At 34.2% G+C, this 18,101-nt stretch overlaps 1 protein-coding gene across 3 annotated transcripts; it reads left to right on the top strand.

Annotated features, from left to right (window-relative positions):
* The first annotated feature begins 9,943 nt into the window (after positions 1 to 9,943).
* ABCG3 (ABC-2 type transporter family protein) lies at positions 9,944 to 17,684 on the top strand. 3 transcript variants are annotated; one of them, XM_059574509.2, is made up of 13 exons: positions 9,944 to 10,045; positions 10,220 to 10,325; positions 11,152 to 11,703; positions 11,823 to 11,902; positions 12,362 to 12,648; positions 13,164 to 13,335; positions 13,550 to 13,663; positions 13,756 to 13,884; positions 14,750 to 14,941; positions 15,599 to 15,685; positions 16,524 to 16,796; positions 16,982 to 17,089; positions 17,242 to 17,684. In XM_059574509.2, exons 3-13 carry the CDS (start codon positions 11,232 to 11,234, stop codon positions 17,503 to 17,505), a joined length of 2,178 nt encoding a protein of 725 aa, XP_059430492.1. In that variant the 5' UTR covers positions 9,944 to 10,045; positions 10,220 to 10,325; positions 11,152 to 11,231; the 3' UTR covers positions 17,506 to 17,684. The 3 variants fall into 3 exon arrangements, with proteins under 3 accessions (XP_059430492.1, XP_059430494.1, XP_059430495.1); XM_059574511.2 differs by having other exon boundaries at positions 9,956 to 10,045; positions 10,225 to 10,325; XM_059574512.2 differs by lacking the exon at positions 10,220 to 10,325 and having other exon boundaries at positions 9,980 to 10,045.
* Positions 17,685 to 18,101: the final 417 nt, after the last annotated feature.

Here is an 18,101-nt window from a genome sequence, read left to right as displayed (position 1 = left end):
GTTGTTCTTCATCGGTGAGGCTTCATCCCCAACCTTAGTTAGGAATTTAGCTCCACATAAAAATAAAATCTAAACCTAAACCTAAACCTAAAGAAAAAACTAAACAAAAGAATTTTGCTCTCTGGGATTGTCTGTCTTTTCTTGAATGCAAAGAAGTCTATTTATAGGCTTAGAGAAGTCCTAGCAGCCCAAGCAAACCTAGATAATTCGGAGGTCTGTCTCCCAGTCAAAATAGAAGTCTGAAATCGGAATAGGATTCGTCCAGATTTGTGTCCTTTAATTGCGGGGCGATTTTGACATAGAAACCGTCCGAATTACGAAAATCTTATTTCACAACAAATTGTATTATTTTGAGCTAGCTTTCTAATGCCGTTTGAATCACTTCAATCCGATATTTGAGTGGAGAGTTATGGTTAAAATACTAAGACATATGCAGAATCTGCATTTGAATCCGATCCGAAATCTTATCCAATCTGAATTTTAATCTGATTTAACCTTTTCTTGGATTTGGTTAGACTTAACCACACAATCTAGGTCTTCTCAAAGTATTATTTCTTCCAAACTTTGCATTTTTCCCTTTAAAGCTGTAGTTTTTCTTCAATGAGCTACAAAACACTAAAAACACAAAAATAACACAAAATATTAAATAACGACACAGCTAAAGGATTAACTAATGTAAATAAAGGGGTTCAAATATGCAATATTTGGCACTTATCAGTCTCCGACGAAGAGACCAAGATATTGATAAATTTCTTGCTCAACCTGATTTAAAATTAAAAGGTGTTTCTAATGATTCTCAAGTTTCTTCTGCTTTTTACACTGCCAAGCAAACTCCTCCCACTACTCAAGCTGATGATAATGGAGGATCGCTATCTCCATCCGCTTCAGATTTTAATGCTCCTCCCCCTCCTCCTCATCAGTTAAATATCCTTCATGCTCCTCTTAAAGATTTCTTTTCCCAAATTAACTGGCCTGCTTTACAAAAAGATTTTTCTTCAAAAGAAAACCAAGCACTGCGACATTCATATAGATCTACTTTTTCTGAAAAAGAAAGATCCATTATAAAAATTTGTTGGACTAAAAAAATGATTGAAGCACAAAAACATATTCTGCTTTTTGATTTTCTACAAAACTATTATCTCAACTATAATGTTTTAAATGTTGTTAAAAGATCTTTTGTTAAAGAAGACAAAACCACTGTTAAAGCTTCACACCCACCTCTTGAAAGTTTACTAATAAAGACTTATGGAACTAACACAACTATTAAAGCTTCCCCTTTTAAAAATCCTGATTCTACTAATTCTGCTGTTGTTCATAATGAAACAAGAAAAATCATTGAGCAAAACAATTTTGTAAATCAATCTCTTCACATCATTGGTCAACAACTTGATCGAATTGAAGACAAAATTGACACTCCTACATCCTTTGGAAGTAAGATTGAAAAACCCATCATTTCTCTTCCTGAAGAAAGAAAAAATCTTGGATTGAAAACTACTAACCAAAAAAATGTTGATAGAATTGACAAAATGCTGAAGGATTTGAAAACCAGTCAAGCTTCTGGCTCTGGGCAAGCCTGTACTGTCCATTAAAATCAATGAAACATCTGACTCAAGTGATTCTCAAAATTCTCAATATTCTTCTGATTTTAACATTGCAATGATTGAAGAAAATTTTGATCCCGATCAAAAACTCCAAAGGATTTTTGATAAATCAAAGCCTGTTAATCTTACAAAAAACTGATATTCGAGACCCACTCCTCCTGATTTACAGTTTGAAGAAAGATTTTTTCAATCTCAGTTTTCTGTTTCTGCTGATAAACTTTATGAATAGAATATTGACGGTTTGTCTGAACAAGAAATATTGAATAAAATGAACCACATGTCTATGGTTGATAATGCTTATGTTACTAATCACAATTTAAGCCAATCAGAAATTGTTGATTTGCTTTCTACTGGTTTCTCTGGAATTCTTCGGAATTGGTGGGATAAACACCTTACTGAAGAATCTCGAGAAAAAATTAGAAAAGCTGTCAAGAAAGATGAAGATGGCTTACCTATATTTGATGGGCAACATGGCACTGGTGAACCCGATTGTGTTAACACTTTGATTTATACCATCATTAAGCATTTTATTGGGACCCCTTCTAACATCACTTCTCACATTTCTGATTTTCTAAATAATCTTCGTTGTCCTACTATGTCTGATTATAGATGGTATCAAGATGTTTTTCTTTCTCGAGTTATGGTTAGATCTGATAGTCAAAAACCTTATTGGAAAGAAAAATTTATTGATGGATTACCTTCATTATTTGCTCACAAAGTTAAAGATGAACTCATTAACCCTAACACTGGATTAATTAAATATGAAAACTTAACCTACGGAGATTTATTTTGTACTGTTAAAAAACTTGGCATAAAAATGTGCATTGATCAAAAAATGATAAGGCAACAGATGAAAAACAAAAATAAAGCTAAATATGAAATGGGTAATTTCTGCAAACAATTTGGGTTACCTCCTATGGCTCATTCTCGGAGAAATAGAAAGAAACCTAATAAAGTTTTCAAGAAAAGACCTGCTCCATATTACAATAGTTACAAGAAAAGAAAATTCAATAAACCAATTAGAAAATTTCAAGCAGCTAACAAATCCAAGAAGAATAACTCAAAATTTGAAAAATATTTTTCTAAAGGAAAATGTTTTAATTGTGGAAAATCAGGACATTTTGCTGATAAGTGCCATGAACCACCCAAAAAGTTGAAAAAAGAAAATAATACTTTAAAAATTGACGACAATGAAAAGACAAATCTTTTTAGAATCTTACAATCAATAAGTTCTTCTGATTCCTCTGATTATGAAAATTTAACTACTTCAAGTGATTCAGATTACCATTCTGCCAGTGAATTTTCTGATAATGATTTCAAAATAGGTTGCAATGATTCTTGCTGCAAAAATGTCAAAACCTGCAACGTTCTTTCAAAAACTGAAGAACAAGAAAATTTACTAATCACTTTAATTTCAAAATTTGAAAATCCTGAATTAAAGGAAGACTACCTTAAAAAACTCAAGAATACCATGGTTAAAAATGCTAATAAACCTAACAATACAAAAATCTCTCTTGATGAAACTTTGGAACGATTTTCTAAGCAAAAATCCAAAGAAATTACTATCTCAGATTTACAGCATGAGATTAGTAATATCAAGAAAGAAATTACAGATTTGAAAAATAACCTTTTTACTGTTAAAACTGATAATAATGATTTAAAACAACAACTGTTAATACTAAAAATCCAAAATTGTTTTCAAGATCACAATTCTGATAATGAAAATGATAAGCAACCTGAGCATTCTGATGAAGCGGAATCCAGCTATAAAGTGATTTCCAATTAAATAAACAACGACATTAAAATTATCAGTCTTATTAACAAAATTGTTCCACCCAAGTGGTATTCTAAAGTTCATATTGTTATTGCCCCTGATTATGCATTTGATACTATTGCTTTGATTGATTCTGATGTTGATTTGAATTGTATTCAAGAAGGTATAGTTCCCAACAAATATTTTGAAAAATCCACTGAAAGATTGAACTCTGCCACTGGAAGCCGTTTGCAAATCAAATATGAATTAAATAGTATACATGTTTGTCAGGGAAATGTCTGTATTGATACTCCTGTTGTTCTTGTTAAAAATATGACTGAAAATGTTATTCTTGGTCTTCCTTTCATTTGCATGCTTTATCCTTTTTCTGTCGATGAAACTGGTGTTTCAACTATTAAAATGGGTGTTGGAGTAAAATTTTATTTCGCTAATAAATTTGAAATTGATATTTGCCATTTTAATATTATCACTGCCAAAACTAAACATTTAAACTTCCTGAAACAAAAAGTTAAATACAAAAAAATTGCTGAACAACTTTCTGATAAATTATTGCAATCCAAAATTACCTCTTTTAATACTCGTATCATTGATCTTGTTTGTTCTGATCTTCCTAATGCTTTTTGGCATAGGAAGAAACACATTGTTTCTTTACCTTGCATTAAAGATTTTTCTGAAAAGAAAATTCCCACTAAAGCTAGGCCCATCCAAATGAATACTGAAACTTTAGATTTTTGCCAGAAATAAATTGTTGACTTACTTGCTAAAGGAATTATTCGTAAGAGTAAATCTCCTTGGTCTTGTGCCGCCTTTTATGTTATGAAAAATGTTGAAGTTGAAAGGGGAACCCCTAGGCTTGTAATCAATTACAAACCACTTAATGATGTACTAGAATGGATCAGGTATCCCATTCCAAATAGGAAAGATTTAGTTAGTCGTATCAGTGAAGCTATAGTTTTTTCTAAGTTCGATATGAAGTCAGGATTTTGGCAAATCCAAATTGATGATAAAGATAGATATAAGACTGCTTTTACTACTCCATTTGGACATTATGAGTGGAATGTCATGCCTTTTGGTCTAAAGAATGCCCCTAGTGAATTCCAAAATATCATGAATGATATTTTCAATCCCTTTAGCCACTTTACTATTGTTTTCATTGACGATGTTCTGATTTATTCTAAATCTATTAATGAGCACTAGAAACATTTGAACTCGTTTCTAGAAACAGTCAAACACGATGGACTTGTTGTTTCTGCTAAAAAGATCAAGCTTTTCCAAACCAAAATTAGGTTCCTTGGTTTTGATATTTCTGAAGGTCGTATAAGACCCATTGATAGAGCTATTCAATTTGCTGATAAATTCCCTGATATTATCATTGATAAAAATCAGCTCCAGCGATTCTTAGGTTCTTTAAATTATGTTGCAGACTTCTACAAAGATTTGAGAAAACATTGTAAACCTTTGTTTGATCGGTTGTTAAGCAATCCTCCCCCTTGGACTAACACCCATACTTCCCTTGTCAGAGAAATTAGAGCTCATGTTAAGGCCCTACCATGTTTAGGAATTCCTTCAGACAATGCCTTCAAAATTGTTGAAACTGATGCTTCTGAAATTGGCTTTGGAGGTATTCTGACACAAATTGTTTCCCCAGGATCCTTCGAACAAATTGTTCGATTCCATTCTGGATCTTGGAATAAAGCTCAAGTCAATTATAGTACTATTAAGCAAAATTCTTTTTGTAGTTTTATGCATTACTAAACTTCAGTCTGATTTACTCAATCAAAAGTTTTTATTACGCATTGATTGTAAATCTGCCAAATACATATTGCAAAAAGATGTTGAAAATATTGCATCAAAACAAATTTTTGCCAGATGGCAAGCCCTTTTAAGTGTTTTTGATTTTGACATTGAATACATTAAAGGTTCCAATAATTCAATTCCAGATTTTCTCACTCGTGAATTTTTGCAGTGCCAGAATGGCCAGCAAAAAGGACAAGGAGAAGATTGAATCCAAGCCTTTGGCCTTTATGCCAGAGACTCCTATTGCCCCTCCAGCTACCAATTCAGCTATTGCATTAACTAATCGTTTCTCTGCTTTCAATCCCGGTTCTTCGGCCACTTATTCCAGTGCTCTCATTTCAGATTATGACCCTTTTGTTGTTGCTTCCCAAAGGACTGCGGCTCCTTTCATTAAATATGACAAATCCTCAGCCTATGTTATTCTTCCTCATTCTGAACATTTGTTCCACATTGAACTAAACAGATCCCATTTAAAATTTCCTGCTCAAATTGCTACTTCCTACCTTCCCCCATATTTTCATTGGATCCCTGAACATCCCCAGAAAACTCTTTCTTACTATACTAATATCTTGCTCCAAACAAATTCTGTCCATTTCAAACCAATTTTCTGCAAAACTGATCCCCAAAAACTCATTTACCACAGTGTCTATTTTGACAAAATTATTTCTGAAAAAGAATGGAGAGAGCATCCCTCGCAGCTCAGGAAATTAGATAATTTTTCAATTCCTTTTTGTTATTATGATTACATCAATGCCTTCAATAAATTCTTCCTTTTTCAAAATTCCAAATTTGACCACTCCTGGTCTTTGAGCTTTGATAAAGAATTTGGAGGCATTCTCCCTCTCTGGTTCTCCAATTGGTGGAAAAAATTCGGTCTTATTCCTGATATTCTTCCATTAAAAATTGTGGAAGCTTTAAAATCATTCAAAAATCTTTACCACACTGATGAATATGGAGCCAAATTTCCCCACACTCTCCATTTTGCCAAAAAATTCAAAGTACGATGGATCATTAAGTGGCAGTATGTTATTCTTGATGACAAATTGGAACGACATTGGTATTGTAAATGGTCGGATAACTACCCACGAATTGATCAATTGATTGACAATGTCAAGGCATTATCCCAGTTACCAAAAATCCAAGCTCCTCTTCCTTCTAAACCATTAACCATTGGCAAGTCTGCCCAATTGATAACCCCCAGTGCTTTCCTTTCTCCTACTACTTCCTCTTCCAGTTCTTCTAAGAAAAAATCTTCGAAGAAGAAAGAGAAGAATGAAATTTTAAAAGCATTACTCGTTTCTTTAGATGATAGCTCCAGTTCTGATGAAGATAAAAAACTTAATGACAATGACAAAAAATCCGATGCATCTTCTGAAGCAACCTTCAATCCCATTCGACAATGGTTTGGGAATTCTGGTTTTCCTGGAGACAGTGAAAATTATTACCCTGGACTTGAAGATTTATAACTTATTTGCCCTTCGTGGCACCATTGACAGATTACTTGCCCTCCGTGGCACTATTTGAACAACTCATTTGCCCTCCGTGGCACCGGTGACAACTTATTTGCCCTTTGTGGCACTAGTGACAGATTATTTGCCCTTCGTGGCACTATTGACAGCTCATTTGCCCTCCGTGGCACCAGACATCATTAAAATCTACTGAAGACATTTAGCAAATCATCCTGGCACAGTACCTGCCGACACTATAGTACCTGCTACAGTGCCTACCGACACTACAGTGAGCTACAGGACCTATTTTTACTGTTTTATTTTCTGATGTAATTTTTCTTTACCTGCTGGACTCTGTCTATAAAAGGACGAGCCCCCTTCATTGTAAGGCAGAATCTTTCAGCCCAAACACCTGAAATCCCTCTGCCATTTGCCTACTACTTTCAACTTGTATTCCTTTCTGTTTTCAACTTATAATTTCACCACTTCCAATTTACATTTCAATCTGTAAGTTCTCTTGTTAATCATTAATCAAATCTTTTGATATCATTTCATTATCTATTTACTCCGTTACTCTTTTATACGCTCTAATTTCGCGCTTACTCTGAAAAATCTTGCATCATGTTTATTTTAACTGCATATACCTCCTACATTGACGGTTATACCGCCTGCATGGAAGGTTTTACTGCTTTATTTCATTAATTTTATTTCATTCACTGCTTTATTTCATTGCTTTCTATTGGTATCAGAGCCATAAGAGTTGTTGATCCGTGTTTCCATTTGCTCTGATCTATTACTTTCTTTGCCTTCATATATATATATATATATATATATATATATATATATAATGAACAAATTGAGTTGTGACGAGTCGAGCTTTATATGAATTGGTGTTTCTATAAGGATTTGTATTATTTAATAATTGAACTTAATTTTTTGAGTAGAATCAGAGTGAAGGGTGACTGAATTGAGCTGAAAACCTGTTCGTGAGTAATATTGTTCAAGTATGTCTCAATTTTTAAATGGACAAAAATTTACTATAAATTAATTTGTAATTAATTTATACAAACTAATCTAATAAAATGACATGTGTTTCATAACTATTAAAAAAAGAAGAAGTGAGAATCACATTATTAAAGCCATATACTATATCTATTTCCAAGTCAATGCTAGTTTTGGCGCATTTTCGGATAGGAAATGCCAGTGAGAAAAAAAAAAAAAATCCTGTCATACACAGTTATTTTGGCAATGTAGTCAAAGAAAGCATTAATTGGACATCACTCATCAGACTGCTAGCCCGCCAAAGATAAGCTAAAGTTTCCATAATTGTTGAAAATAATAACTAACAAAAAAAGAGCAAAAACTGAAACAAATAAAAAGACAAAAAAAAAAACAGAACAGAACAGAGAGAGCGGCATCCTATTACTAGGGATGAGGATTCCCAACCCTTTAAATAATTGGTCAAATTTTACTAAAATTCGGACATGAAGAGAAAATTGTGAGACTAGAAATCACCTAAATATAAGAAATCACAATCCCCTCAAGGAATACTCTTCACTTAAATACCCTCACGAAATTCACAAAGGTAGTATTTAAAATAATTTTTCTTTTTTTTTTTAAAAAAAAGAAGTGTACCTAAATAAGTTAATTATCCGAGATTGATGTTGTTTATAGGTCTAATTTAATTTTACTCTCTTTCTCCTTATTATGAAAAATTTAAAATAAAATCTAAATGATTGAAAAAATTACAGCATATGTTTTAGTTATTCTTATGACCCTTCATATTTTATTTTACTTTATATTTTTTCATGAAATTTTTTAAATTAAATCTAAGCAATTAAAAAAACAAAGCAAATATGATTTTTTTTTATTTTTTTTTATTTTTTTTCAGCCACTCAGCCAAATCGCTGGACAATAACAATGGGATATGTGGGCCTCTTGGGCAGGTGCCTGAAATCTCCGGACTCATCATTGAAAACCCTTTTCTTCTAACTACACACGCTTTAATATTTCAGAAAATAAGAAAGAGATACTCATTATTTTATTTGTCCATACTCCTTTATTTATATAAAGAAAAAAAAAAAAAAAAACTACGGAAAAGGTTAAAAGTGAAAGTTTGATTCAATAATCATGTAAAATAAAATCATAGTACGACTGAAACAAAAAGAAATATATATATATATATATATATATATATAAAGAGAGATTAAAAAAAAAAAAAACCCAAACTCCAAGATGTATAGTATAGACTGTGTAGTAATCATCTAAAGCATGAAGAGGAGCAGAATGATGCTACTTTTGCTTATGGAAGTGATGCGTTGGCAGCAGAAAATCCAGATCCCCGGCTCACTTTAATAATAATAATAATTATTATTATTATTTCTCCTGGTGGCTTGCTTATTAATAATAATAATTATTATTATTCTTGAGGAAGGCTCTTTCAAAGTAATTATTACAACAGATTGTCATCTCCCGGATCACGTCAGACACTTTAAAGTTGCTTTGCTTTCCTTCAACAATCAAAATCCACCCAAACATTATCATCTCTTTTATTAGATTGCTTCGTCCTCCTTGTTGTTTATTTATTAAATACTATATATATATATATATATATATATATATATATACACGGTTATTAAAATATTAAAATAGTAAAAATTAACATTTGAATTAACAATAACTTATAAAAAAGAAAATTAATAACTAATTTTTACAGTCACATTATCCTAATTTTATGATAATTATGTAGCAGTCTAATAAATATTTATATTTTTTTTCAAGCAATTCTTCTTGATTTTTGCCTCTTGCTTCTACAACTGAACAACGACAACAATTGTGTAAATTTTTCAAAGCATTCCTAATGAGCTATTCATATTTTACTTTTCTTTGAAAATTTTAAAAAAAATTCACAAAAGAATCATTTAACAAGCTTTATACTTTATTTTAAATTTAACTTTTATTGGACAAGTTAGTTAAGACTATTCACTTTGAGTACTTTAAAATTATAGGATAAAAATATAATTTTTAATATTACTAAAAAAAGGATAACAATTTTATCTTACAATTAGTCTGCATAGGTCCAAATCAATTATTAAATTAATTATTATTAAAAAAAATTAGTTGAGACTGTGGTTGTGACATTGTGAGATAATAAAAATATGTATATGTTCTAACGTTACTAAAAAAAAGAAAAGAAAAAAAAAAAAAAAAGTGACAAAACAAAAAGAAAAGAGAACAGGAAATAAAAATAGGTAACGAGGGAGACAAAGGCAAAGCGAAGCAATGAAAAAACCCCGAAAAAGCGCGTCAAATAATCCACTTAAATAATAGTACTATCTACGCTGAGTACTCTTTGTCTTCTTCACTCCTTTCACATTCACTCACTCTCTCTCTCTTCGGGCTCCGTCTCTCTAACTCAGATCCAGGTTTGTCTCTTATGTCCATCCTCTCTCGCTCCAGCTTTCCATTATTGTATTCGATTCGGATGGTAGCTTTTATCCTCTTTTTAGTTGCTGAGCAATGAAAATAAAAGAAAAGCATTTTTTTTTTTGGTCTATGGTTTTATGTTTCTAGATGTTTACTGGACATGATATAATCAGCTCAGGTAGGCCAAAGAAAGGTACTACTTTCTGTTGTGATTGGGAGTAGCCGAGAGGGGTTTTTGTCTTGTTGGGTCTCAGAGAATGAGAAGGCTGCGCTTTAAAGGTTTGGTATTTTCTTTTTACTTGCTTTCGGCATACAAGTGGAGATTTGGTTATTTAAATTCTTATATAGTTGAGAAGTTGGTTATGAGATTACAAAACAGAGTATTTTTTGAACAACACAAATGCATTTGCCATTTCGTTTCCTGTTGTTTACGGCTTTTATTTTGTGGATATGATATGAAAAGAATAGAGAAAGGATAACACCGATGGGATTAGATAGATTGTTAGTGTATTTGAGCTTCTGGGTTTTTGCCTCAAGTTTCCTATTCATTCTATTCTGTATCATTTCTTATTGTCTTGAAGTGAAGCTCTCCAACAGAGCTCATTTCTCCTTTAAGCTGGGTTTAAACTGCTGAGCAAACTGAGTGGAGACTGCTTTCTGTTGTTTTGGTTTCCAAAAAGCTAAGCAGAGCCCTGTCCAATTCGGCGTTAAATATCGTACATTGGTTCTCATGTTCATGCTAATGGAAGTGTGAAAAACAAGGACGATGTTCCAAATGTTGGGTTATTCTCTGAAATTTTGCTAAAGAATACTTTTTTGAAATGTGCTGGTAGGCATATTTTTTATGTTATTTCCAATCTTGACCCTTTTTCTTAGAACCTTAACAGTTATGATTTGCTTAATCATAGGCAGATTTGCTTTCTTATGTTAAGCTGACTGCAGGCATTTGTATTCAATCCTAGATGAATTTGCTTCCTCACCCTTCCCCCTTTCATTTTCTCAACAACTAAATAGATAATGTTGGCTGTGCTATTTGATGTATATATTTGAGTCACAGAATTTTTCAACTGGAGCTTAAGTTTTCTTACTTTAAATTCTTATGCAGGATTCCATTCATAATGGGTGTTGTTGGGGTTTTGTGATTTAGACCATAAAAATTGAGGTTTTGAAAATTGGGAGTACATAATGGAAGAAATACAGTCTCAATCTGATAATTATAGGTCTTCGTCATCTTCAGCAAGTAGTCCAGCTAGTAGGGTGCCCTCAAGTAACTTTTTCTATTTGCGTAAACCTGGTTCACTGAGACAACCCATCTCGTTTGAAGATTCACCAGAATGGGAGGATACAGATATTGATGTAAGGGTGGAGGAAGGAGGTGACTCTATTAACATTGCGACCACACCGGCCTCCCCATCTCTTTCGAAGCTTAATAGTGGGTCCTTGCCATCTCCACCATTACCCGAGGGTGCTGTTGTTGTAAGGAAAATAGCAGGGGCTTCAGTTGTATGGAAAGACTTGACTGTTACAATAAAGGGGAAAAGGAAGTACTCTGACAAAGTTGTTAAGAGTTCAAACGGTTATGCTTTCCCGGGGACTATGACGGTTATCATGGGTCCTGCTAAATCAGGGAAATCCACTCTACTAAGGTCTCTTGCAGGTTGTAAATCATGTCATCACTTGTAATTCAATTTGAGAATTTCAATTTGTGTGTGTGTGTGTGTGTTTTTTTTTTTGGATTTTATTTGAAACTCAACTAGTTCTTTCTTTCTACTTTAGGAAGGTTACATCATTCAGCCAAAATGTATGGCGAAGTGTTTGTTAATGGGGCAAAATCACACATGCCTTATGGGTCATATGTAAGTTCTACGCAACTGCACTTACTATCAAATCTTCAGTTCTTCAGTTTATTCTTTTCTTTTCTTCCCTGCAGTTTTTCACTAATGCATGGGTTCAATCTTTTCCCTTATTCTGGTCTTTGTATAAAAAATTCCTCCTGTGCTATTTCTTAGCTTATGTTTTTGCACTCGACATGCCTAATTTTAAACAGAGTGAAAGTAATCCAGAGGCAATCTGGAAGTTTACACTTTGCAACCCTTTCCTAACTCTTTATTTTGCGCCTTCAAGCTGAGCTCGCGCTATATTTTTCTTATTGTGAAAGTGCTTAATCATAAGTTTAGCTGCACATTTCTGAAATAATTTTTTTAGTGGTTAAATTAGTAATTGGCCAAAAGATTAAGGTTATATGGTGCAACAATCAAAAAAAAGGTTATTGTGTTCTGTTGCTTTGGGGTTCATAATTGTTTTCCTATTTGCAGGGATTCGTTGAGAGGGAGACCACTCTGATTGGATCCCTAACTGTCCGGGAGTTTCTGTACTATTCAGCACTTCTTCAGCTTCCTGGTTTCTTTTGTCAGAAAAGGAATGTAGTAGAGGATGCCATCCATGCTATGTCACTTGGTGACTATGCAAACAAATTGATAGGTGGCCACTGTTATATGAAGGGCCTTCCTCGGGGTGAGAGACGGAGAGTTAGCATTGCCAGGGAACTTGTGATGAGGCCACATATCTTATTTATAGATGAGCCACTATATCATCTTGACAGGTAATTTTTTTTCTGTTACTCTGATTTAGATTTTAGAGGTTCTGACAGTTACCTGGAACTTCTTGTTTACTCCCTACCACACTGCACAATCGAATGATGCTCTGTTGTGGATAACTGGTAGCACTATTATTATTTTGATTAGATGACACTCGTCATTCCCAAGACACTGTGCACTGGTTTGTGTGTGCATAGACCTGGCTGTTCCCTGCATTGTACATCAATTTTGCCAACAAATTGCAACTGGTCTTAAAAATTAGAAATATATTGCGATTGGGGGGGGGGGGGGGGTGGGGTTCTCAATTAATGAAATTTGGGCAAAATAATTATTGACTGATAATTTTGGCATCATGCTGTTGCTATGCTGCTATTCTAAAGATTCTAATATTTTATTGTCTCTGCATTGGAGTTAACCCTTGTAAAATTCATACATAGTTCTGACAGATTGGCACACTCCCTACTTGCTCATAATTTTTTTTTTTTTTTTTTGTCTTTCTGTTGGAAACATTTTGATTCAGTGTTTCTGCACTTCTGATGATGGTTACACTCAAGAAACTTGCAAGCACGGGGTGCACTCTTATTTTTACCATTTACCAGAGCAGCACAGAAGTATTTGGCCTTTTTGACCGGATTTGTCTGCTTTCAAATGGGAATACCCTGTTTTTTGGAGAAACATTGGCTTGCTTACAGGTAAATAATACTGTATAAATGATTTTCTCTCTTTTTTTAGACATTTTTTTGGTTTTCATAACGAATTTGAAACATGTATATAATTTCCATGTTGTAGAGAATCCTGGAAACCTGTATATTTTGGGAAATTGCAAGGGGCCTTTTCTGTGACTTATTTGATTTTAAATGTAGCATTTTAGGTTAATATTAATTAATTTATCTTCTGCTGATGAAGCACTTCTCAAATGCTGGATTTCCCTGCCCAATTATGCAAAGCCCTTCTGATCACTTTTTACGTGCTATAAACACGGATTTCGACAGGATCATTGCAATGTGCAAAAATTGGCAGGTAATTGAACATGTGCCACAAATTTTAGCAGCCCATTTTTCTTTATTGCTTGGTTGAAAATGTGCTCTGGATGGACTGGAGCAATATAACAGGATGAGCATGGGGACTTCTCATCGGTGAATATGGATACTGCTGTGGCAATACGCACCCTTGAAGCAACTTATAAATCGTCGGCAGACGCTGCTGCAGTTGAAAGTATGATACTGCGACTCACAGAGAAGGTATGATTATTATATTGTTCTGTCTGCAACACTATTGATAAATTTTCTGTCTATTTGTATGTGTGTAGCTTTGGCTAGGCTTGTCATCACAGTGAGTTACATATTACACGTACTATGTTCTGTTGTGGGGGTGTGTTAGTTCTCTCTTTAATTGTTTGAGGAAAAGAATAGCCAATCTTCACGTTTCTGCTTGGTTACAGTGGCATGTTGTGCCATGTAGAATGCTGCTTGTATTACAGCAGAAAAATGGCTTGACTGATTTCAACAATGCTTGATTTGCAATCATGGTTTGCACATGTGATTGTGAATGGGGGGAGCCATGTTCTCCAAGGGCCAGCTTTGCTCCATGTGAATCATGGCACATCAGAAGGCAAAATTGTTTGTGTCATCTTATATGTGGCCGCACAGATTCAATCATGTATACAGTGGTTATGCACCTGTTCTATTAGGGAGAGAGGTTGGTTAATTTTGGCAACCACTTGGAATCCCTTTTGTTTAGTGGTTTGTGCATGTGTAAATAAAAGGTTGGAGAAAAGGAGCTTCCTTGATCAGAAAAATGGGAAGTAGATACCTAAATAAGTTGATTGGGTGAAAGGCTAAGATTGGAAAATTATAGTTAAACTAGCTTCATAGACACGAGGTTTGAGTGAACTTAGTAATGATTGTGAAGTCAAAAAGTTTACATTTGCGCCCCCCCCCCCAAAAAAAAAAAAAACCCTCTCTTAAAATTTGCAACAGTTCCAATACGCACACTAGACTTAATTCAGTCCTCTGCTTTCTTTTTCTTGCCTGCTTGTCTGCATCAAGAGGTGTTCAGTGGCTTTTGTAGCCTTCATTAACTTGTGAGATGCAATTACATCTACAGGAAGGTCCACTCCTCAAAAGTAAAGGCAAGGCTAGCAATGCTACACGAATTGCAGTCCTGACTTGGAGATCGTTATTAATTATGTCAAGGGAATGGAAATTCTACTGGCTTCGACTTATTCTTTGTATGCTTCTTACTCTCTGTGTCGGTACAGTATTTTCTGGCTTGGGACATTCTCTGTCTTCAGTTGTGGTGAGTATCTTCAAATCATATTTTTATATATTACTTTGGTGCAATAGTTATGAAATATAGTTAAATCTTTCAAATGCTGATCATTGTCTTAGGTGAACTCTAATGGTTTCATGACTGCTTCTGCTTATAATGTGCCTAACTCATTTTCTAAGACATCCAAATTATAGATAGTGATGATTTGTGATGGCCACTACTTGTGTGAATTGGTTTTTTGTCGTGGTTTATACAATGTGTAGAAAAAATGTCAAAATCTATTTGTTGTAGAGGCCTTATGTAGAATATTTCTGACCAACCTGGTGTGCATGCTGGGAATTCTGCCTGCTACCTAGGACCAGACACTGGGCCTCCTAACCTGTGACATGCAAGACCCCCAAGGAATCTGAGCTATTTGGACTACCTTATATGGAGGTTTTAAGGATTATTCTGCTTGTCAACCCACAATCTATGTGGGCTGCATCAGCATAGAGTTCTTGCATATCTGTACGTGGATTGGGTTTATTAGTTATGCCTTGCATATGTTAACTTTTCAAGTGGAGATTTCTTTCCCTGCGTTTGGACAATTCTTTGCCAATAGCTTTATTAATATGCATCCACGATATTTATTGCATTTGTAATTTGCGTGCTAATTTCTTTTTTACTTCATCTTTTATGTTGCAGACAAGAGTTGCAGCCATATTTGTATTTATATCATTCACTTCGCTTCTAAGCATTGCTGGAGTACCGGCACTGCTGAAAGAAATCAAGGTAATCCTGATTGCTATATATATAAAAAGGAGTTTTCCAATATGTGGTTGATATGCATGCAATAAAGCATAGCTCTTTTTAGCTAAAGTATTTACCTAATTTCTGGTTTCATGGTTTGTTAATTATGCATGTTTATACTCATCTGTATTTTGACATTCTAGTCATCTAGGATAGCCTCTTAACATTGTGTGATGCCTGTGATATGATTTGAGGATGTTTTAGAGGGCTGTCCTCAACTTATGATCGACTATGATGATGATGATAATGATAATTAATTACGATATTTACATGTCAGTGCTTGTAAAGATAAGAATCACTGGTTTTTCCCAGGAAGGGTATGTTGGACTTATGGGCTCCCTTTGTTGCAGTGATTTTTCTCTGTCATGCATATGCTTCTTGCTCTTCATTATTTCAACCATGCTTATAATATAATAGGAGGGGGCAGATTGGATTTTTGGATTCTAAATGGATATAGGTTGTTGGGAACAGAATTCCTGAATATCGAGAAATGGACATGGTTATACATGCATCTGTATGAATACATATTTTGCCCCCCTTCCCTTTTTTTCTCTTCTGCTCATTTCTGCTCAGAATGCCCTTGGTGACATAGTTGAATAATCAAATCGTCCATTTCTTTCCTATCCATGCCCTAGATGAAAATGACTTACATATGGCTTATCCAACACAATTACTCAGGCTTATGTAGATTTATTGCCAACATGTGACATTAAATTAATTTTTTAGTTTTTGAGCTTTTATCTTGTCATATAGTAATAAAATTCCCAGGTTCACCGTTATCTCAGAATTGACCTATATCATGTTGATGGCCATTTTGCAGATATATGCTAGTGAAGAATCAAACCAGCATTCGGGTGCATTTGTCTTTTTACTGGGGCAGCTTCTCTCTAGCATCCCGTTCCTGTTTCTAATCTCCATTTCGTCGAGCCTTGTCTTCTATTTCCTAATAGGATTGCAGGACGAATTCAGCTTGTTGATGTACTTTGTGCTGAATTTTTTCATGTGCCTTTTAGTAAACGAAGGACTAATGCTAGTTGTTGTTTCTTTATGGCAACATGTTTTCTGGAGCATCTTGACACTGGTATCCATACATGTGAGTTATGATCCCAACAAGGATCATATTATTTACTTCAGATTAGCATTTCTAAGTCTTCTATTTCGGGTTGTGTATGAATGAAGCAGCGTTTTACATAAACAATGTGTGAGCTAATCATCCACGTTATGATTGATCATTTCTGGATTCAGGTAATCTGATAGTAAAGATGTATGACATTTCAGGTATTAATGATGCTTGCCGCAGGCTATTTCAGAATTCGAAATGCTTTGCCTGGACCAATGTGGATGTATCCATTATCCTACGTCGCATTCCATACATATTCTATTCAGGCAAGTAAATTCACAAGGTCATTCTATTATATCAAATCAAATTGCTGGCATCTGATTCTGAATTTCCCAGCATCGGCCGGAAACAATCTTCGAAACCTCATTTCTTGTTGAACGACCTCGTAATCTTTTGAATTCATTTTCTCATGTTTTAGGGCCTCTTGGAGAATGAATACCTAGGGACTTCCTTTGCAGTTGGGCAGGTAAGGACCATAACTGGATTTCAGGCCATTCGTAGCGCATATGACATATCTTCAGACAATAATTCCAAGTGGGAGAATTTACTCATTCTGTTTCTTATGGTGGTTGGGTATCGCATTCTGGTGTTTGTTTTACTGCATTTTCGTTTGGGGAAAAATAAATCCGTAAACAAAATTTTTCAATGTAATCAGGATAAGAAAAGCACAAGTACAAGATGAATGAAAGTAGTGGTAGTGTGAGCCTTGTTCCCTGGACCCTTCACATTTGTATAATTCTTTTTGTTGTTGCTTAGCTTGTCCATTAAGTTTTGAAAACCTTTGTGAAATGATACATGTGTCTCTACCATAATTAAAAGAGGTTTTCAGGCTTTGGTGTTTCATGCCTGATTTATGGGTTACTATTGAAAGTAGACATGTCTGGGTTATGAGATTACTGTGGGAATTGCATGCTTTAAACTTGGTGCTTGTTTGGAATTACGGTGAAAAATAAAACTTTTGTCTGTGAACTTTTGCCAGAAGTGCTACTACTAAAAAGGTTGTTTATGCTATTTGGTAACATGTCTTAAGTGCATATTATTTTAGGTTTTAAACTTAGAGCCTGTTTGAGATTACAGTGAGAAATATAACTTTTTGTCTATGAGCTTTTGCTAAAAGTGCTACTACTAAAAATGTTGTTTATGCTGTTTGGTAACATGTATTAAGTGCTATTTCAGTGTTACTTATGTTTGTGTAACTAAACTTCAAAAGTACTTTAATTGCAAAAATGACAAAAAAGGACATTATATATGAAACAAAATATTGTGCCAAATTCATTT

The sequence above is a fragment of the Corylus avellana genome, chromosome 8 (genome assembly GCF_965113065.1).
Source record: "Corylus avellana chromosome 8, dhCorAvel1.hap1.2, whole genome shotgun sequence".
In the NCBI taxonomy this organism is placed as follows: domain Eukaryota; kingdom Viridiplantae; phylum Streptophyta; class Magnoliopsida; order Fagales; family Betulaceae; genus Corylus; species Corylus avellana.
Note: the sequence above shows the minus strand (reverse complement) of the source record. Positions and strands in the feature narration are given on the sequence as shown.